The 23,146-nt window shown below is 42.4% G+C and overlaps 1 protein-coding gene across 2 annotated transcripts; it reads left to right on the forward strand.

Annotated features, from left to right (window-relative positions):
• The first annotated feature begins 1,903 nt into the window (after positions 1-1,903).
• NSG1 (neuronal vesicle trafficking associated 1) lies at positions 1,904-22,846 on the forward strand. 2 transcript variants are annotated; one of them, XM_030238741.2, is made up of 5 exons: positions 1,904-2,024; positions 2,444-2,595; positions 6,238-6,354; positions 16,889-16,999; positions 22,289-22,846. In XM_030238741.2, the coding sequence occupies exons 2-5, from the start codon at positions 2,467-2,469 to the stop codon at positions 22,487-22,489; spliced, it is 558 nt and encodes a 185-aa protein (XP_030094601.1). In that variant the 5' UTR covers positions 1,904-2,024; positions 2,444-2,466; the 3' UTR covers positions 22,490-22,846. The 2 variants fall into 2 exon arrangements, with proteins under 2 accessions (XP_030094601.1, XP_050829226.1); XM_050973269.1 differs by having other exon boundaries at positions 1,960-2,024; positions 2,355-2,595.
• Positions 22,847-23,146: the final 300 nt, after the last annotated feature.

Consider the following 23,146-nt stretch of genomic DNA (forward strand, 5'->3'; position numbering starts at 1 on the left):
AGATATTTGTGTGTGCATGCACATGCAGACAAAAACACAGAGCTTTTCTGCTTTTACCTCACAGTAATGGGGTGATATGCACTTAAAATGAAAATGATGTAAGCCACTGAGTGTAAGTACTGAGTGACAACGTGTAGTGTTCAGTTGCTTAACAAAAAGATATTTTTCTGAAAGACTAGAAAAACAGGTAAGACCAAAAGCAGATACCATTAAAGAAATGCACAGTGAGTGGCAAAGAGAATAACTCACTCTGTAAACAGACTATCCAAATTTCTCCTTTTCTCTACAACAGACACTAAAACTGAGTAACCTGTGCACATGCTCACATAACTAAAAAAGATACCTCACCAGCCAACTGGGGAATTTAAATCCATTCATCTTAATCCAATACTGATACTTCCTCAGGCACACACTTCATACACAATTGCCCTAAGCTTTTGACAATCTTCAGCCAATAGGGCTCAAATATAAAATCACAAAAGCTAGAGATGAAAGAATCTAGTCAGTCAATTTGTTAAACCATTTGCTGTGTCATTTGGGCTCCCTGTAGTATACTGCCAAATACACTTCTGATCATCACTTGGACTTTTGATGTCATTTGGATTCTGAATGACTTTGGCTTCACATACAAATGAATGGATTACACTCATCCTTCTGTGGGTTATTAATCTGTTCTGTTCAAGAACACTCGCAAGACAAGGGCTTTGCCAAAAATTAAATAATTCAAGTGTTTCTTGTTTTCTGAGAAACCCCTTCATTTCCACTCACAGGTGCAATTTTCTATATAAAGCGAAACCCCTTTTCTTCTACTTAACACACGCAAGTATGATTTATGAAATGTTACTCAGGTAAGACAAGCTTATTTTACACTTTATTTACTCAGGACAGAACACTGATGGGAGAAATAAATGAGATAGACAGGATGATCCATAGCTGGAGACAGGACTAGCTTTGTGCCACAGCCAGAAAGGGCCTTTAGCATTACAGACCATTGATCTCAGGAAAACGGGATGCGTGTTGGATTGAGCAACTGGAACAAAGCACGCAGAGAGGCTGCTCATGCTGGCATCTGCGAGAAGAGGTTGGTTGGTTTTGAAGCATGAAACTGGCTCTAGGCTGAGCACCTGTCTGCCTCTCCTCTCTCAGAGCTGCCTGCCATCCCAGGCACTTGTTGCATCGCCCACAGCGCTTTCCCTGCGCCGGCTGGGAAGCAATGCACCTGCAAGACTACAAGAGGAGCGTGCTGGCTGCTTTGGGTTACAGGAGACAACGCAGTGAATACGAATCACGGGGTTTTTTCCGCCCCGAGCCAGCCGAGCTGTAAGATGTCCTCTCTCCCGGCTGCAAGGCTCCGCAGTACGCCTTTGCCCTGGAGTGACGCGAGCGCCGGCCCCAGCGCTCGCATCCCCGCGCTCTGCAGAGCGGACACGGGCCGGGCTCCCCCCGCGCTTCACCGCACGCCCGGCCCGGCCCGGCCCGGCCCGGCCCGGCCCGTCCCTTCCCTTCCCCGGAGGAACGGCCGGAGGGAGCGGAGCCGGCGGAGCGGAGCGCGCCCCTCTCAGCGGCCGGGGCCCCTCGCCGCCGCCGCCGCCGCCTCATTTAGCGCAGCTTCCCCGCCTGAACCACCCTGGTCAGGACTCGCCGTGCCGGGCACCGGCAGCGCCGAGCGGGGCAGGGCAGGGCGGCGGCTCCCGGCCCGCTAGCGCAGGGCACGGCGCGGCCCCGCCTGGGGAGGGGCGCGGGGGCCGGGCGGGACGCGCCGCCCCCTCCACCTGCTGCCGCTGCGCCATCGCCGGCTGGGGGAGCCGCCGCCCGCTCGTCCCCGCGGGGCCCCTTTGTGCTGCTGCTGCTGCTGCTGCTGCTCCAGAGCTGCCTCAGCCAGGCGGCGGCTGCGTCACGGCCCCGGCGCTGCGGCCGCCCCGAGCCCCCCGCGGAGCGAGAGCCGCGCCTCGCCCCCCGCTCCGCCATCGCCGCGCGGCCGCGGCCGAACGACGCGCCCCGAGGCAGGGCCGGCAGCCGCGGCGGTGAGTGGCGAGCGGGGCCCGGCCCGGCGGGGGGAACCCGGGCCGGGGAGGGGGCGAGGGCAGCTCCGGGGACCGGGATGGGGCTCCCGAGCCCTCCGCACGCCGCGGGCTGCGGGCGGTGCCGCACCGGGCCGCGCCGGCGGCATCGCTCGCCCCAGGCTGACGTGTCGGGGATTTGGGCGCTGCTTTGCGTGCGTGGTGGCTTGGGGTTTTGTTAATTTTGATAGTAGAAGCTCTGGTCGTCGTTCGTGCATCCCAGAACGCCAGTAGCTAACCGAGTCATAGCGACCAACACGGATTTTTTTTTTTTATTTTAATTTTTTCTTCCAGAAGGAATTTCGGGTCCCCCGAGGGCTAGGAAAAGGTCTGATTTCTGATATTTTGCATTTCTTTGCGTGTGTGCCTGTGTGTGCCAGCAGAAAAATCCCTCTATCCTGGAAGAATGGTGAAACTGGGGAATAATTTCAGCGAGAAGAGCACAAAGCAGCCCCTTTTGGAGGATGGATTTGACACCATCCCCTTGATCACACCCCTGGATGTCAATCAGCTCCAGTTCCCACCTCCTGATAAGGTACAGTAGGCTTCAGTTTCCACCATGGAGAATCACACCCAAATCTCTGGCAAACAACAAAAGAATAGGTTGTGGGTAGAGAGCAGCTTAGGAACGACAAGAAATATGGGGTGTTTCAAGGGTGCTAGTTACCTCTAGGGAAAAACCCAAACAGCAAAGATTGTGAAAATCCATTAATGGTGATTTGCTTTAGAAATCAGTGTGAAATGTTAGCAGTAAGCACGTAGAGATTTTAGTGTATATGGAACATACACTATACAAATGCAAGCTTCTCTATACTGTATTGCCATAACCCTTCCTATTCTGTTTCTTTCTTGCATCTGGAAGGTCCTGTGTATTATCTGTGAATAATATGAATTTTCTCTGTCCAGAAAATGCCCTCCTGATGGGGGAATAGTGCCCTGCCTTATTTCTCTGTAAGATGGGCTTGGGCATACCTTCTGTGCTTCAGTAAGAAACTAATGCTAATGCCAGACAGGCTGAAATAATGAGATGAGAACAGGCCATTGAGTTTTTTCCTTGGCAATTTATTTTGTTCAAAAACCTCCAAATAGGTGATTCAGATATCCTCTGTAGCTGGAAGGGGGCAGTCCAGTGAGCTGCTTACAGGCTGGAAGGGAAATGTGCTTCCTGCATTCCCCATTAATGCCTTGATTATTAGGCATTAAATTTTAAAGATTTAGAAAGGTGATGTGATAGCCTGTAAATATGTTTATTGTCCTCACAATAAAGAATTCACTAAGTGCTACTACACATGAGGCACATAGGAATAGGATTTTTTCAGGGTTTTCAGTATCCTGTTTTAATAGGATTCTTGTAATTTCCCACATGTATCTGCTAACAAAAAGCTTTGTGGTCTTCATACAGTTTTTATTTTTGGCCTTGTGTCTTCCACAAGCTGAATTCTATTTCTAGATAAGCTGATAGCTACACATTCCTCAAACCTCAAAACAATTCACATGATCTGAATTTAGGGTAAAGAGTTTTAGCTTGTAAAATTTACCTCGGTAGAGTGTTGCTGGTAGGCAATACAAAATATGTGACCTCCATTTTAATTGCTGTCACCACCATTCTGTGTTGTGTGTGGTGACCAGTTGGCAGACATAAATGCAATAAGCCATAACAGCTGTTCAGGAGCCTGAGGGTCCATTTTATGCCCTCAGTTACATGGGTGTAAATCTTGTAACTGAGGACAAAATCTCACCCCAAGGCTTTAGAACAAGCTAAGTCTTAGCGTGTCTGGTACATCTGCCAGCTGGTGACTGGATAGAACCGATTACCAGGGACCAATGACCAAAGGAATTTGTTCTGTTCCTGCCCTGCTAAGCAGAAGTCTGAACAAGGGATCTGCATGGTAATAGCTTTAACCTGAGCAGAGCCTCTGTTGTTGAGCCCAGGGGGCTCTGTGCCAGCCCGTCTGCTCCTACTAGAATGGGGCAGAACTCCTCCCACCTGGATGGCATTTGCCTTGAATGAAAGCAAATGTCCAGCTAAGCTAGAAACTTAAATAAAGGAATATTTGATTGGCTCTTTTATTCGCCACTGTCCAATTGTATGTTAGCTTTCTTTTCCTTTTGCAAACATAGAGGAGGTAAATTAAATTTATTGGTCCTGCTGCTGTCCTTCTGTAACTGGTTAGTCATGTCAGTGTCTTTTTACTGGTTTGTTAGAGACTCAAAGGCTGGAGCAGAGCAACTGACATGCGAAAAAGACACTGTATAAAGAAAAGATTGACACACAGATCAAATTCTGAAGTATGCAGACACTCATGTATAATGAATAGAAGTACATACTTCATATATCTATGCTTATTATCCACTTGCAAGGCTCCAGCATGGCAGTGAAGCATAACTTCTTGAACAGTAGTGACTACAGCACTAAGGATTTGATGATTTTGACAGTTTCTAAATTAAAGGGATGAAGTGATTTAAATTCATATTTAGATATGTTAAACAAAAGAAGACATTATATAACCAAGCAGTTAGAACTGTACATTCAGTGTCAGCTGAATGTGATTTGAGTTGTCTGAGATTATGTAACATAAAGGGGGGAGGAAGGGAACTAAGATGTTAAAAAGCATTCCAGAAATCATCAGGTGGTTAACTTCCATGATGGCATTGGACAGCTATAAAGTTAAATAGGTAATAACTACTGTCTTACTAATTATAACTGAAAATAGGTAAGTAGGTTTTAAACCTATGTCCTGAACAAGTATGTGTAATACTGTGAAAGTGTCTAATAAACTTTTAGTACTGAGTCTAGGTTCAGTTACACATTCTAGGTACCACTCAGGGAGGTGAGAAGGAAGCCCTAGGTTTGTCATTTCAGTGTCTGGCTACCTGAAGTGTCACCATCTTAATTTCAGAAAGATGGAGAGAGATTGTTTACAAGGGGATGTAGTGACAGGACAAGGGGGAATGGCTTTGAACAGAGAGTAGGTTTAGTCTGAGGGTGCTGGGGCCCTGGCACAGGGCCCAGAGAAGCTGAGGATGTCCCATCCCTGGAGGGGTTCAAGACCAGGTTGGATGGAGCTCTGAGCAGCCTGGTCTAGTGGAAGGGGTCCCTACCATGAGGCATAGGGTTGGAACAAGATAATCTCCAAGGTCCCTTCCAACCCAGGCCTTTCTGTGATGAATATATTTTCTATTAATACTGTGGGTTGTGCTAAAGATAGAGTTTGATTTTCAGAGATCTAAGAGAGTAGATACTTATTCCTTGGAAAAACAGAGGAAATTGAGCAAATTGTAATAGCACCATCACTACAATAAACTGTTCCCTAGCTTGAGAATAATACTTGGAAAAAGTTTCTGAAAAATGCAGAAGACAAAAATGAGGCAAATAGGTTAGGTATGTGAAAATTTTGTGTGATCAGAATGCCTAGGAGAACACTAGAGGTACGACTGACGTAATGAGTATTTTGGGAATACAGCTAAGGTACTAAATTGTGTAGCTTGGGGCAGTAGTTCATAGCAAGGAACAAACTGGAGAGCCTTGGGTGTTTGAAGAAATCTCGTTAACACAAGGGTTCGTGTGCATCTTGCTGCTTGCAGCTGATAATTCAGAAATTAGATGTTAAAAATAAGAGCGCCAAGGGCCATGGTCTATCACATGGTGAATAGCAACTAGATTACATGGGTTCTTTCACTTTTTGTTTTAAACTCAAAATCCTGCCATCAAAGAACATGGCATCGTCATCTGCAAGATTTTTATGGGTACTCTTCAATAATCTTCTGTTGGTGTCCAGTTTGAAATCCCATTAAAGGAATTTCCTGAAGGAAATGGAGGTAGCTATTTCCAAACTATACAGAGTGGGAAGGTCCATGCTTTGGATTTGACCTTGCCTAGTATAAGAGCACAGGATCACCACAGATGAAAAAATGGAACCTTTGTGAAACTGTTGCATAACAAGTCTTGCTGTAGGTCCATCAAAACCACTTTGAGAGGTAAGTTAGTTGATGATTGATATACTAGAAGAAATAATTAATAATTTAGCACTTTCAAAGAAGAATTATGCAAAGTGGGGAGGGGAAAAATATGGTGCTAGATGTGCTTGTAAGCAGATAAAAGAGAAGTTAAAGAATAATTAAGGTTTTTATGGCCAGCTTTAGTTGACGGTTTTGTGATTGATTCTTTTTCTTAAAGGTTGTGGTCAAAACAAAGACAGAATATGAACCTGACCGCAAGAAGGGAAAGTTCCGTACTCCTAAAATAGCTGAATTCACAATCAGCATCACTGAAGGGGTTTCAGAAAGATTTAAGGTAAGCAGTGCTATGTGAAGATGTTAATGTCTCAGATGTATTGCAGAAGGGCTTAAAATCAATTGCTGGTTGTAGTCAGAACTGGCTATAACAGAGTGCCTGTTGTGGATATAGCTGGACATGAGAAAAATTAATTCAATGTTATAATAGTTCAATATTGAACAGTTAGAAACAAAATCAAATCTTGCTGCTTTATGGGTTGTAATCCCTCTGGCAGATGAATTCCAAAGGCATTTCTGTCAGTGTGTGGGCTCCAGAATGTGCCTTGCCAGGGTGTGTGTGGGCTGCACAGGGGAGTGCTCATGGCATGGATAAAGCTCCTGTTTGTGTCGAAGGACAAGAACCACCAGAACACTTCTTTTCTTTTTGGCTTCTTATTTATCACTGTGGCCAAACCATTCTCTTAAAAGCACTGTCATAGTCCATTATGTATTTTTTATAGTTAAATATATGACTTGGCAACCCAGGGATATATATCAGAGCTCCTTCCTATCAGTTTTCCTGGTCCCATTTAACCTTATGGTTTGGTGATGCCTGCTACTGTCACATGGCAATTCAGAAAGAATCTGACTCAGACAGTGTCCACACCCTTGCTACTCCCTTCATTAGTCCCCAGGAAACCTGAGGGCTTAACTGATGCAAAGCTGAATATCCTCTCCCCCTTCCAACTAGAGGATAGTTTTTCTTGTTCTGTGTAATTAAAGCAAAGCAGGGAAGTTGGTTGGCCCTTCAGCTTGTGCTCCCCTATCCTTTTAACAATAAGACTGCAGATTTCCAGTGCTTCTAATCTGGCATCTTACCCAAGGATACCAAAGCATTTTTAAGCAGTAGGCATCCACACTCTGCAATGCACAAGTACAGATACCTTTGGAAAGCCTGACATTTAGTATGAGGGGGAAATACAGAGTTTCAGTAAAGGTGTGGATTCTCTTTCTACTGCACAGTTCTAAACTCTGTCTGCATGACAGGAGTTTTAGGGCACACGCAGAGGTTTTGGTACTGTAGTGCCTGAGCAGTGCTGTAAAAGCTGCCCAGGCCCAGGCTGACCTTCAGAAGTGTATATGCAGCTCTCAGTGGAATCAGAGCATGCAAACAAACAAAGTGAAGGCTCAAGGAGGGATTAGACTATATTTGGAAAGGAACTTTGCAGAGGGTTGCTGCGACAAATGTTTTAAGTGCCATTCACCTGGTGGTCTTCAGCCATGCAGTGGAGCCTGTGGGTTCCCAGTCAGCCAAGAAGAGATGTTATGGGGTGTGGTAGGGTTTTACCAAGGAGGTAAGAAACCTAGTTCCAGCTTTTCCTGTTCCTTGGCTTGGGGCAAGGACATCCCATTCCTCAGGGAAAATGCTACATTCTGACTCACCTTCTCTCTTTATCCTCCTGGCACCATGGTACCAGTCCTTGAGAGCAATCCCCTTCCTCTCAGGTGAGGAGGGTAGGGTAAATGCAAATGGACAGTTCAGAACAAGGAGAGCTTATGTCTGGCTGTCTTTGTGCATGTCCTGGTCACACTGAGGTGAATGGAAAATGCTTACTGCTGTAGAGGAGAAAGGAGAGGCAGTTTTTAGTTTGAATGCCCTGATGGGGCTTTGGTTCCAAGCAGCTGAGCAGAGCCTATACTTGAAGAACTTTGCACTTATGGTTTAGCAGTAGGGCCTAAGAGATTCAATTGCTGGAACATTAAACTGTAGCTAAGGAAAGGTTTTGAATATCTTGGTCACATTTAAGAGGCTTGTGCATCCTTTTGTAAACCTGGGGGGATTTCCTGTCTTTGTGGGAGAGCTGAGCAAATGAGACCTTGCTGAAAACAAATAAATAGCTTGTGCTGTTGGGTAGTCTTTTCTAATTTGTGTAGCTGAACAGCTAAAAGCCTGAGGATTTTTACATTGCATTTTTATATACCTTTGGATGGCATACTTAAATAAAATATCCTTTAGATATTACTGGATGATGATCGCTCTGGGATTAATCTCCTACTACAGGGTTGCTAGGTTTTGCTGCTAGGTAACTGCTGCATCAGAGAGAGGTTTCTGTAGGATTTGCTGTCTCTTGGGAATTGCAGGGTGATTCACATTGTGGCTGTAAGTCCAGGTTTCCAGAGGAGAGTATGGGGATTGATCAGTTAGGAAAATTTTGGTTCAGTTTATTGAAAACAATGTTCATGCAGAACATTTGGGTCCTAAAAATGTCCCTTAATCTCTATATAAGAATTCTAGAATTGAATTATGCTGCTTGCAACATTTTAAAGAAAACTGACTAGCTCTCCAGTGGGGATGACTGTTGTATTCACCACTCCCAGTAATAAATATTACATGAATAGTTGATAACATTTCATAAATATGTAGATGAAAAGTACTGATTGTGTGAGGTTTTCTCCTGGGTCCTTATTAATTGTGAACCATCATGTTAACTTCTGCTGTTGATTCTGAGAGAGCAAAAAGATATTTGTTTGAAAATTAAATATTTGTTGTAATTATGAAATGCATTATTTAACTGGTGAGATATTGACTTTGGCTTGTGTTCATGAAAAAACTTTCAGATGCCATTTTAATGACTTCAGTATTGTACATCACCAATGCACAAGCTTGCCACAAGACACAACCCAAATGTTGTGCTAAAATAAAGCAAGTGAGTCAGTCATATTTACAAATAATTCACATGTGTATTATTTATATAAGGATGTACTCCTTAAATAATGACAAAGCAGACTGCATTTTTGGGATTCAGCACTGCAGATCATCTAAAGCTGTTCTTCTTGAGAAGTTACACATTATAACAAATGAAGTCACTCCAGCATGTGCTCGTGTCATGTAGATAATTTGGTGTTTTAGCACCTGGTGAATAATCAATTATAAAATGTATTTTTCTGCATTCAATTCACATTACCACAGTTATTATAACAGAGCTGAGAATGTTTTCAAAGAAAACTGCAAGTATAATTTTGCTCTATGAAGCCACATTTTGAATTCAAATCAAAATCTCTCAAAAGAAAGTGAAGATTTCCTGATTCTGAGAACCCTGTTGTCTTAATTTAATTATTTTTATGGCACTAACTACACCAAGGAAGATGTGGGGTTTTTTCACTTAAGATTATTTCCCATTGAGAAACAGATGTCTTGCTTTTGTTCTTTGAACAGTGTAGGTTGGTGTAGGGACTTGGTTCTGGAAAACATCTGGAGAGCAACCTTGAACAAGGCAGATTTTTCTTTCTTGTAAATTATCCACTCTACAGAGTAACAAAGGATCAGGACATAGGAGGAAGTGGACCAGGACATAGGAGGAAGTTAGGGCAGAAGAAAATTGATGGTCTGGTTACCCAAGGCCAAACCTGTGCCTCCCCCATTGACAGAGCAGTTTTTACAACCTCCAGTTGGATTTTGTAGTGGGATGTCTGCTCTGGCACCCACTGGTTGGGCTGCAGCTGGCAGTTGTGTACAAACACAACAATTAAAAACTCTTGTAGCAAAGCATGACTTTTTTTTCTGTCTTTGAGAAGACATCAGTAAAGAACATTTAGAGGTATTTTGAAAGCAAACACTGATTTTTCATAATAATTTTCAAGCCCTTAAATCAACACAAGCTGTGATGTGCCTTCAGTTTCTGTTCAAAGGCAGTTCAGTCCTTCTGACTTTATCTTTGACATCTCTACATACATCTAACTGCAGAGCCAAAGCCTCAAGCTTATCTCTGTGCTAAGACCATGCAAACTGTGTACTATCAAGTAGCAAGCTGCTGATAAAATAGTTGCATGAAGTTATGGAAGAGGAATTGAAACTTCAAGATCAGTTCTTGCAGTTTTACCTGGTCACCTCAAGACTGCAAAAATGTAAGCACCATGTATCTAACTGTTCAGGGCTTTTTTTCTATCTTAAAAAGGGCATCCTTCAAACATGTTTCTGCCTCAACAATTTTCTACCTCTTCTTAGTAATGCCAGTAATTATTATTGCTGCAAAAATAATCAGAAGCAAGGAAAACAGTTCTCTTTGCTGCTGTGTGATTACTTTGTGTGTTGAGTAGCTCTTTGCTTCTACTTTAAAAGTGTTTTAAGAGCAGGAGATGTCAACTGATTCCTGTACAGGTATCACTTCCTTAAGTAGATTCTGTGTCTGTCACTTAGTGCTGGAAGAGTGACAGGTACTTACTGTCATTAGTAGCTCTGTTTCTCCAGGGGAACTACTCACAGGATTAAAGTTGCTCACAAGTGTAAGTGTTTGGCAGGCTTTAAATTTTTTTCATTACTACTTCAAGTAAGAAAAATAAAAGAGGTGGTTCTTTCAATGTAACAATTATTTTAAAATAATTGATGCAAGTAAAGGCACTGCATGGCAACTGTCACTTTTCCTTTTTTTAATGTTTGATATTCTCTGATACGACATTGACAAGCCTCCTGCTAAATTTTTGGTTGAAAGAAATTTTATAGTCAGAGCTGGAAGATTTGAGTAGAGTGGATGCTTAACACAGCTCCTGTGCTATGAGTCAGGTGTCCTGTGCCACTGTCTCCATTAGAAATCCATTTACTGGAACAGAACCAGTCAAACAGGTGACACAGATGCTGTTTTGGATGTCTCCAGATGCATCACTTAAATAACCTTTCCTCTTCTGTAATAACATTATGCAGCCTTTTTCCTGGCCTCAAGAGTATCTTCTGGGATTGTATGAGAAGATAGTAAGTTTCTTATCTTGGTGCCACAGGGTTTCTTGAACTGCTTCCTCAGATCCCTGTTAAGAAATACAGTCTATGGTGCTGTGTGATAGAAGATGACAGGAACACTGCCATGAACAGCTGAGTTAAGCTGCAGTTGTAGGATCTCAAGGCCAGTGCCTTGTTAACCTGTTTTTGTGTAACAGTGTGTCCCTCAGGTTTCATTAATCAATTCCCTTGCAGACTGGTCCTGTTGTCTTGCACTGTCACTGTTAATAATCTGGTTCTGTAGCTTCTTTTCTCTTCCTGTCCTCATGAATCTGCCTGCCTTTTTTGCATTTTTTACAGCTACTCCCAGTCATCTCCACGTAAGCATCCAAGACAGTTCTCTCCACTTTGTCATTTCTGTTTGAGAGGGAGAGTGTTTTGATTTTTTCTGCTTTTTCTGTACAATCTGCCCCCAAACCATCATCCTCTTTGAGCACCAAGTTTTGATGGGAATGTTGTGGTGAAGCACTTGAGTTCAATGGATGGATACCAGTCATAGAGCTAAACATGACATGTAAAGTTAGAAATACTCTTCTGAAACAAGGCACCTGGTTGTCTTCTGGAGTCACAGGTCATCCTGTATATTCCCACAGCAAGTACAGGGCACTGCACCAGGGAGTTCTGTGTAATTTGCATTGCTCTGTAAATGAATATGAGTCAAATGTTGCATGTATGGATGTAAATGTTCCTTTTTTCTTTCACATTGCCGTTTCCCATTACTTAACATTTCCTAATCTTTGAGTGTGTTGTTTCAGACATGTTTTTCAGTTAAACTTCCAGGGACAGGCTGAGGTAATAGCAAACAAGGACATAATTTTGCAGAAGCAGTGATAAGTGGAAAGCTGATTTTTGTGTTCTCTAATGTGCTGGCAGAGTGCATTGTGTAGCTGGAGATGCAGGATTTTAGTGGAGAGAGGTGAAATGGAGGTCGTGGCCATTAGCAAGAAAGTCAATGCAATGTTTTATGAATTTTTGTCTGCGGGATATAGCCAGACACAATCTATTGTAGTTACAGGCCATCTGCCTAAAATTCTCTTATAGTTCAAATTGGATAGCAATAATCTTAATTTCCTGTCCGAAGTAGTTGTACAGAGTTGCTGTATTTTACCCCAAAGGTCTCTGCATTTTACTGGTGAGCAAAACACTAATTGGCTCTCAATCATTTCCTATGAAAGGTGCTCTGTCAGTGTCTGTTTTCACTCTTCTTGTTCAGGGCTGGCAGCAAGTCTGTGCCTCACACTTCACAAACCTCTCAGAAATGAAAGTTGTGTTCCCAAGAGGCTGCAGTTGAAATAGATAATGCATAGATGTGGAGCAGAAAGGAGATGTGACCAAGAGCCAGTGATTGAGCAGTGAAAGTAATTGCATATCTTGTTAGTTCTTCTAATAATTGGAATGCTTCTACATGGGTTTGTGTGCTGACAAAAGAAAAAGCATGAAGGAAGGCGTGGTGCAGAACAGCACAGTATGAGTGGCTTAATGAAAGAATCTCAGGCAGGGAAGGCAGAGGGAGAAATGAATTGTACCCAGGCTTTAATGGGACAGTGGGATAAAATAAACAGCAAAAGGATGGAGCTGAGAGGAGCAAAATGGGTAGACTTGTGCATGCCTTGAAATACAGCCAGGAAAGGGTTTGAAGAGAAGTAGGCATTGTTGGTACAGTTTTGCTGTAGTATTCCAGCTTGATTAAAAAGGGAGTCCAAATAAACATTAGTGCAGTGAGGAAGAAGGAGACTGCAGTAGCCAGGCAGAGAAAATATGACTTGTAGTATTTAGTTTCCAGTCTTGTAGTCTTGAAGCAAAGTATTGTGGACTGATGGGGAAGATCTGCTAGATCTTATGGTAAAGGCCTTATCACAAGCTGTTTACTTGATAGTGTAGTTGTCAGATATGGTGAGTTGCATTTGTTCAGCTAACTGCTTACAGAGTCTGAAGACAGTTTTTTTGCTCTGGGTATGCTTAGTTCATTCATTAGTCATCTCTCATGTCAATTACTCTAATGGCTTCTGGCTAGACGTTGTCCTTCTTCTGCTCTTCACTTACAATGTATTCAGAAATCTGCCACATACATAATATCTTGCCATCTCTGTTTGCTTCGTTTTGCTGCCAGATCTCCTTAAAACTAACTTTAAATGTCACACTCAAGATGAAAGCAAATCACACTTTGAATTCCTAGTTAAAAGAAATGGTTGTTTGTCCTATCTTATAGCAACTTCAAGAAAAGTATTTTAAAAGCCCATCACTTTTGAGGTGTGACCGTCACCTTGGAGTTCTGCAAGATGTATATGGCAGTGAATGATCAGAGTAATTCACAAGAGTTCTGCTTGTGAATGTACTATGTGGGGTCCTGCATTGCCACCTGGCTACCACAAAAAAGGAGATTCAAGATTTCCTTCCAGAGGAAGGGAAATGGTGTCTGTGCATGCATGGACTGAGGAGGAGGGCAAGTTGTGAGTAGTGTGTTGGTAAGAAGAAGAAAATAACTATTGTTTATAGTGAGGGTGCAAAGTTGCTATGGAAGAAAGCAGTACCATGACAGCTTTGGGGTTGCTTGTGGTCTGAAGAGCTGCATGTTGCTTTCTCTTTTTTCATGCTTTTATCTCTGAAAAGCATCTGAAAAGAGAGGGCTCAGAAGGTGAGGCACAGAGGTAGTAGGTTGCCCTGTGTTAGTGCAGGGAGAGAAGCTGACTGCCTTCAGAAGTGGTCCACGTGGGCCACTGGGGTGGGTTATTATCAGAATGAAGAGAAATGGCTATTAGAAGAAAGGATTTTCAATTTAAAAGGGAGAAGTGGACTGGATTAACAGGTGATGGCAATCACCTTGGAAATAAATCCATTGCTAGATTCCATCTGTGCCATTTTCATCTGTGACTGTCTTTAAATAGAAGTTCCTGGTATCCTGAAGGTTGGTAGAGAAGGGAGCTTCTCTCCTAATAGGAAGGAGACAAGAGCTTACTTGATTAGGGATTTGCAAATGGAGTGTGATTGCAAATCACTGGAGATAATGAGAATAAAAATTTACATGTTAATACCAAAATTAGTAACATTAGGAAATACAGTAAGTGAGAGAGAAAATTCTGTGATACTTTTGAAGCAGGACCCCTGAGAGCTCTTCCCATGGCTTACTGTGTGGCAATGGAAGTACTTGTCCAAGCAGTGAGAACTCACAGCTCCACACTGCCACTGAAAACAGGTCTCAGCAAATCACCCGAGGCCATGGCTCTGCAACTTGCCAGGCTCCAGCAATCAGCACAACACTGGGCTTTTATCTTCCTTTAAAAAGCACTGACTTCTCAGAGCAGTTTTGAAGCTTTGAAGAGTAATCCTGCAGAGACTGTGGAAATACAGTTTTTTCTTAATATCTTAACATTTAGTCTCAGTTACAAAACAGCTTGGTAGTATGTTCCTGAGACCTCATCTGTATGTCTGAATGGTTACAGTGTGGAAATAATATTACAATTCTCCTACGGGCTGTCAGTAGAAGGGCCAGGAAACACGGTTATAATACTTTTATAGAATATTTTTCAAATATATTTTCAAATATATTTTTCAAGAACATTTTTCATAACATTTAGAACTCCTGGCTCCTATCTGTGAGGGAGACAAATACAAGCTGAGCTGATCTGTGCCACAGCAGTTGTGCCCATTGCCCAGTCCCATGTCACAGGCCTGTGTTCCTGAAGGCAGCAGCCTTTGCTGAAGGCTCTGTGGAGCCAGGAGCCTGATAAAAAACCTAATGGAAGGGCTGAGCTAGGGCACAGCTGGGCCAGCAATGGGCATGTGTGGGAGTGTTATGCTGGTTGTTATTAAAGTGGGCCACAGAGAATGACCAGGAAGAAAGGTGAAAATGTACTTTGTCTCTTGGATTCAAGCAGGGCACACTGAGGCATGGGAGATGTAAGGAGAACATACAATGTTGACAAGACAGAGTGAGCTATCCATGTTAATTTTTGTGTATGCAAACAAGAAATAAACTTGGAGAAAGGCTAATTAGATATGAAAATTGTTGTCAGTGTGATGTTTTCAGAGGTTAATTAAGAATACTTCTTTTTTCTTTTTGTATTCCAGTGACTGCTGAGAAACTAAACATGTTGCTCCATGTCTCATTTCAATTGTTACATTAATATCTACGTTTCTGCTGCCAAGTTATTTTTGATCTGCAGTTCTCCTTGCCTCTACTCCAGCCTTCCCTTTTTTTGCTTTTTTTTTCTATCAAAAATCCTTATTAAATCCTTGGCTTCAGCAACACACAGTACTCAACCTTGATTCAGCCAGGAAATACAGCACTTGCTGTTGCCTGCCCATGATGAGATTTGCTTTCACAGGATGAGGAGTCCCTTAAGTTTATTGTTGTCCTGGAATGTCCTGACACTCCTGCCACACACAGCTTGCAGTGTTGCAAACTCTGTTAGTTCAGAGCTTTACAAAAGGGGGGTGTATGCTGGTTGTTTTTACCAAGAGGCAAAGCTGCCGTTTTTTGTTTCGGCTTTTTCAAATACCAGATTATTCTTGTTTCAATTAATTGACCCTGATATGCCTAAATTCATTTTTCAGGAAGTGTATATAGCTGGTTTACTCATCTTACTTTAAATTTAGGTCATATCATGCTTTGTTTTAAAAAATTAGTCATATAATCTTGTTTGTTCCTGTTTATTACTGTTTCTTATGCTGTAGCACATGCCTGTGTGCTAACTTGCCGAAAGGAAATTCATCTCAATCACTCTTACCATGTAGTCTCCATGACCTACTAATTTGTCTATCAGCAGAAGTTTTAGAATAATAAAAACACAAATCTGGGATACTTTCCCAGGTAAAGAATGCTGTTTGCTCACTCTCACCTTCCACAAAAACTGATCTGATTTAGAGAGCTTTGTACTGTAACTGCTGGACAAAATTTTGTGCTTTCTCTCATCAATGGGTGATGTAATTCTAAAGGTGATTCTGTCTTGTGACACAGCAGAAGGCTGCTGGGCTCCAGCTGCTCACAGCTTGTACCTGGGAAAGGTTAGCTTGATCCTGACACTGATTGCAGCTTTGGCCTAAGGTGTGTCTTGGACTTCTCTGCAGCCCAAGCTCAGGGGCAGAGAGGTACTGAAGGAAAAGCCATGTCAGGCTGTGTGTGAGGCTTCTCTGTGAGCACTCTGGGAAGAGGTGCCACACAACTCCTGGAGGCCAGCCCAGTGTTCAAGAGGGGGTATTTCCTCACGGATCTGGCAGTCAACCACTCCTGTACAGGCTCTGTGTGATGAGGTAGTACTGTTTCAACCTGTAAATTAAGGAGTATTGAGCAACCAAGAATGCAGACTACTGGTGTAGCTACCCCTCAGTTCAGAGCAGGTGCAATGACCTCTAATCCTTAAAAGAGAGGGCTGACATTACTTTGTCCATGCCCTGCAAGTCACCTCTGGATGACACCTGTGCTAACTTATTAGCACCTGACTCCATTCTTGGATAGGCACAGGGAAAACAAACATGCTTAGCAGCTGACATAAACTAGACTTAGACTTACATCATCCACATCCTGAAAAAACAGCAGACACAAGCTACTTTGGTGTGTCCTGGCCTCATGTGCCTTGAACAGAAATGCACCAAAAAGAAGCCTTGCAGTACACAGGCAATGGGCCACTGCCCAGATGAATCCTCTTTCTTCTGAGAAGGACAGGGTGGAAGCACTTACGTGCTGCTTCCCTGTTCTCCCTCAATAATTAAGCAGCTGGTTTTATCCTTTGCTTGACTTTACTGTGAAGTGCATTCACAGCTGACTTCTGCTGCCTGCAGTAACCAGCAGCAATAGAATAAGCAGTGCATTACTAACATAAGCATGTTTTCTTTTTCTTTACAGGTAACTGTGCTGGTCCTTTTTGCCCTTGCATTCTTAACGTGTGTTGTATTTCTGGTAGTCTACAAGGTTTACAAGTATGATCATACCTGTCCAGAAGGATTTGTTTTCAAGGTAAATTGCATACCCATTCTAGAAAAACAGTAGAGTATGGAATATTCTGTGTTGTTTTAGGCATGACCTTGATTAAGGCATGCTGTATTGCATAGATTTGGTGTTTCTTTACATAGGAAAGTGTGCTTCCTGCTATGCTTCTGCTTTGTAATTTATTTTGAAGTTGTACTATTGTACAATATTAATAATGTTATTCTGCTAACACTTTAAACATTGAAAATATAGCAAAAGTCTAAACACTGGTGTCTCTCAAACTAACCTCACCTGCAATTGTCTGGACAAAGCCCTCATTTATGGGTCATATGGTTTAATGATGCATGTTCCTCCAAATTACTGTGTCTTAGGAAATGAGAAAATGATAAAATGTGGAGAAAAAAAATCTGGAATATATGTCAAAGAAAAAGTAGAGTGATGTTCTCATTAAGAGTAGTAGAGTTACTTCAGGGTTATTTTTGTACTAAGAACTTCTTGTTCTAGAACAGTGACCTCTGAGCCCTACTGCCAAAAGTGATGCCAAAAAAGGGAAAACACATTTATTGTAAAAAATACTGGTTCTAACCAAAAGGAGGCTGGGCTCACTTTATTTGTGTGAGATGGTGGTGCTGGCTCCTTTGCTATGACCTGGGCTGAAAGTCAGGAAAGTAACACTGACTTCCCAGTTGTAAATTTAGCAGAGTTGAACTTGGCTGTAATTAGGTAAGAAAAGTAGCAGTGATAATGGCATTATTCCCTTTCATTTTTTAAAATAATATTTAGTCATGTAGTAAATCAAAAGGGTGCTCAGTACAAACTTCAGAAGGATTTAAGAAGAGATGGCTGCCTCAGCACTCCTCAACAACCTGTTCAGGATTTTATCTGTCACTTCAAGCCCATAAATATCTTACAAGAATCTAGTTCAAAATTATAATCAGTGATGCCCTTCTGGATTAATTGAGGTTCAAGCACTGAGTTGGTTACTGCTTCCCTTGTTCAAGGGCAAAAGATATTGTGGTTAGAATACTTGGTTGTAACTCAGGAGATCCAGCTTTTGGTTCTGCTCTTGGCTTTTTGTGTTGCCTCAGACAGGCACTGAAACCCCTCTGTGTTCATGTCTCAGGGGACAATAGGTCTTTTTTCCCTAAGCTTTCTCTTGGCATTGAACAGTCTGGAATATGGACTGTTATGTTCCTTTCAAGCCTGTCTTGATGTGGTCCTGGCTTGACAGGAACAGCCAGTTACATGTTCCTGTGTGAGTCTAGCAACAGCTTCCTGCTTCTGCCTCCTTTCACACCAAGTTGTCCTCTCCTTTGAGTTGCAGCTTTCTGCAACTCAAAGGAGAGGACAGCTTGGTGTGAGAGGAGGCTTCTTGTGGCTTTTCTTGCCAGTGTCACAAATATTTAAGGAAAGAACACTTTCTCAGCTACATTTCAGCTGCCCTGTGACCAGAGTCTGGTTGTGTTTCTCTCTTTTGGGTCCTGTGTTTGGGACAGAAGTTAGGCAGAATGTCCCGTAGCTCATGCTCTGTTTATAAGGTGCAGCACATGCACAGGGCTACATCATGGTTACTTTCCTGGTGGTTGTCTTGGAGCTGGTGTTTTGTTCCAGCTGCTGGCATAATGCCAGGAGACAGCATCTTTGGTCATGTACCTCTTTTAAGAAGGAGTTCTACAGGATAAGGATGTTGGCAAACGACACAAGGCCTGAAAACTACCAGTCTTAAGATGACTTTGTATTTATTTGTGTCCTTTTTTTTGGGAGAGTCCATGATATGTGATGGCACAGCTTGGCACACATGTCCTAGGAAACATGAAGTCTGTCACCTTGTGACCAGTGTCTCTGTGGAATGGCTTCATGTTTCGGGTGGACACAACAACTTTATCTGGGCTGGATGTTCCCAGGCTTTGGATGCTGATGTGATTTCCTGGTTAAGGGCAAAGGTGTGCCTGCCTCAGGAAGCCTGGTGCTGCAGGAATCTCTGCATAAAGGCTGAGCTAACCACAGCTCTGAGTCAGCCTCTCTTCTCTGCTTTGATGCTCTCATAAATGGAGCAGTTCCAAAGCTTTCTGCTGTACTACGCCTCCAGGGCATGAAGGTGTGCTTAAAAAGGTGCTCATTTTCCTTTGTGCAGCAGTCTTATTTCCGTGCTTGCTTAAGCTTTCTGAGACAGCCTTAGTACTGCTGCTTCTCTGGAGCACTCATCAGAACCTCCTGGTGAGACTCACCACAAAAACCTGAGTGCACTTAACATCCTGAAGAATTTCCCCAGGGTTTCAGTATGTTCTGTACTGTGTCTACCCTTTAGCTTCTGTTGCCAAAGCACCTGCATTCTGACAGACTTGTGGGCAGTACAACAAAGTCACTTCAGTGCATTGAGGACCACACCATCATCTGTTAAATTGGCAATTACTGACCCAGCAAAGTTAACGTGACAGAAGATACTATTTATAAGTGAATTCCACTGGGGTCTTCATGTCAGAGGAACAAAAGGAATCATCTTAATTCAGTCAGATATAGACTGGCAGACAGGGTTTTCTCTGGCATCAAAGGCCATAACCTGTAACTAATTTCCAAAACAGAAGAGTTGTGAAAAAAAGAAAAAGACTGGCAAGTCACTCTGGAGCATCCCAGTTTCTTCTCATGGCCTTCCTTTTTCTCTCACCTAAGAACCATGGAAACAAATAAAAAGGATGGAAATAAATGTTCTACACAGCTGAAAGTGGCAGGGTAAGATCAGCAGCAGTTCCCATCTTCCCATCACTCAGTCACTGAGTGCTGCATGGCTTGCCTTGACTGGGAACAAATCCAAGGAGCTGTCCTTAGGCAGTACACAAGGGGCAATGAGTGAAAGGAGAGGTTGTTTTCCCATCTCTTCTAGAAGCCTGAAATCCCAGGAGCAAAAATGCAGTTAACAGGGAAACTGATGTCTGTTTCTTAAGGCACTTCTGTCAGATGTCTTGCATGTTTGTAACTACAAGCACCCCCCCCACCCCCCGCCCAAAAAAAAAAAAAGAAACCAAAAAACATTACTGAGTCATTTTTGCCTGCTACAAAGCAAATTGCTTCTGAAATCAACACAGGATTCTGCAGTTTTTTTTCAGACTGTCATTAATCTTGGCTTGTCTTCAGCTCTAATAATTATATTTGCTTGAATTTCCTTGGCAGATTTCATTAGTTCAATGGATTGTGTTCCTTTCCCCACTTTAAATATTTAGAATTGTGATTACATCCCATGACTAAGTGAAATAATCACTACACATATGTCTGTGTCTATGTGCTTCTTAGTCATTTTATCACATTAGAAGTAGTGTCAGTTATCCCAGATAAAACATAGATAATACTTCCTGAAGATGACATGGTTGATGTATATGAATGTGCATATCAAATAGCTCTATTCCATATTCCTGGATTATGTTTTTATCTGTCTAGGTCCCAGTCTTGCAGCTGGCACACACATTGACTATGAGCACAGGAAAGCTTCTGTTAACTTACAGTGCTGAACTGACACAGGTGCTGTTTAGCCAGGTTAAATCCCATCTGCTTTTGGTGCTACTTCAACAAAACTGGGAGGCAGACTTGCCTCGGCTGCTGCCTTGACAGAAGGTTACAGATAAAGGGAACCAGGGTGGCCATGGAAACTGGGCACTCCTGTGAGTCTGACAGGCTTTGAGGCTTCTGTCACACCTGTCGTTTGAGCCAGTGAGGTGCTGACTGTGGGAGGGCTGCCAGTCTTGTGGCAGCCAGGCATCTCTGAGCCATCACATGTGATTGAATTTGTTAGGGGCAGACAGGTTCTAAGACTACCTGTGGACCTCTTGTTTTGGCAAGTATTCCTTTCTTCTTTCATACCTTTTGATGAATTTTTCCCTTTTTAGGAGGCAAAATTTGTATTAAGCCAAAACTGTCTTCTGGGTCTTCACCCATCTTTTGCTTTATCATTTAAAACTATTTGAAAGAGTTGTTGCTTGTGCTTATTTGTGCCTTTTTTTTTTTTTTTGACATGGACAAAAGTCAACTCAGAAGTAAATGTGGACACTTTTAAGGTAGAATCTGGTCCCCTGAAACCCATGCCCATGGAATTTTTGCATGTGTTTTTCTGCTGAGAAATTCCCAATATAAAATTTTGTTTGCTGAGTAGGAGAACAACAGCAGTTCAAAGCTGCTGTGCTGTAGTATTATAAATTTTAGTCCTCTGGTGCTGGAAGCAAGAAGACTAAATACCCTTTTTCTTTTCAAAACAGCCAGAAATGACTAAATGACTTTTTCCTCAAGCTGCAGCTACTACTAGCTTACAGGAGTCAGTTCAATTGCTCAGGTGACTGCCTTAACACGTTGAATTATCAGACAAGACTGCCTGGACTAGCCAGTGTGGCAAGAGGACCTGCAGAGAGACCCCAAGACCTTGTGGGGCAGAACCTGGGGGTCACAGGATATGCCTAAATAACTTTTTTCTTTGGTGCAATGAGCTGCTCTGCAGGCTCTTCCTGCAGTGTGACTGGAAGAGTTCCTGGATGATCCCTATGACAAGCACTGCACAGGCACATTCAACTTGGCTTTAAGATAACAGCAAAGTGGATGACTTATATTTTACTCTCTAAATTATCTATTTCACTTTCCAAAGCTCTGAGCATCTAGCAGGTTCTATTTAGTGCCCCTACAGTCGTGGGAAATGAAATAATTAGTCTCACAGCTCCAGAGAGCTTTTTAAAAGCCTGCTGTTGGCTACATCTTTCTGACAATGAGGAGTGAAGTATTTTGTATGTGTGTACACACTTCCACATATGCTTGGCCACCCACAGAGTTTTCCCTATAATGTGTGAGCTACTGGGCTGTAAAACTGTTCAGACATTGGCACCAATATATCTGTATTAATTTCTGTCCCTCAGACTGCAAACAGCAGGGCAAATTGCCTGAAGTTAATCTAACAGTACAATACAGACAGCTGTAATTGTAAACCAAACAGTTGGAATTTGGTGGGCAGGAATAAACAGCAAAATGTGTCTGGTACTGGAGACTGAATACTTTTTCAAAATGATTTTAAGCAAGCACATTTCTTGTATGTTAATTATTCTGGCATATAAACCTAGATTGGTCTTCCTGGCAAATGCACATGTAGTTTAAGGATTGTAGGGAAGAACATTTTGAACACAGTAGGGCAATACTGTAGTTAATTGATGTATGTTGCATCTCGACTCACAGAGAGTGACTCTTGGGTTAGACTAAAAGGAAAAGGAGAAAAAAAAAAAAACCTAATCTGCTTCATGTGTGTGTGGGGGCTATATCTGAAACCTAAGCAATGGATTTCCTTTTCAGAATAATCAGTGCATTCCAGCTGGGTTGGAAAACTACTACTCTGAACAAGACTCCAGCGCTCGAGGGAAGTTTTACACAGTCATAAATCACTACAACCTGGCCAAACAAACCATCACGCGCTCCGTGTCCCCGTGGATGACAGTACTGTCAGAAGAGAAACTGTCTGAACAGGAGACTGAAGCTGCTGAGAAATCAGCTTAGTATGATAAGCTAATTATTAAAACTATGTCATTTGAAGGTAACTAAGGGACTTCAAGGAACTTTTCATTAAATATAATTATGGATAATTTAGAGGTTACTCATGTTTATGGTGTAACTGCTTCTGTTTGCTGATACTGCTTTGCAAAAAAAAAAAAACTGAAAACAAAAACTTGCTGCAGAACATTCATGGGCATAACCCCAGGTGCATATCAGCATTGCTGTAGAGCTTTGACACCATTTTCAATGTTAAAAAAAAAAATCCAATGTTAGATATGTTCTTGCAGTTTATTGGATACTGATAGATTTTGTCACTGGATTTTCAGGGCTTGGACCTTAGATAAATCATGTGTTCTGTTATTTGAACAGATACTTAATTTATTAAGTTTTTGAATTCTTTGTCATTTTGCAAACTGAAACACCCCAGCCATAACTAGAGTGATCTCTTGTATAGCTGAAAGCTTTAAGTAATGTTTAGTTTGGGCTCAAGCAGAATGATAGTCAGCACTGACATCGGGGCATAATGTAATGACTTGTATGGAGAAAGAAACTGTCAGGTCGCATTTTTCCTTACATTTCCTTTCCTGTTTTTGTAAGTGATAATGAAGTTCTCTGCAACAAGGCATGCTCAATGTTTTCTTATTGCTGTCAGCAGGATTT

This window comes from Serinus canaria, chromosome 4, assembly GCF_022539315.1.
Source record: "Serinus canaria isolate serCan28SL12 chromosome 4, serCan2020, whole genome shotgun sequence".
NCBI classification, from domain to species: domain Eukaryota; kingdom Metazoa; phylum Chordata; class Aves; order Passeriformes; family Fringillidae; genus Serinus; species Serinus canaria.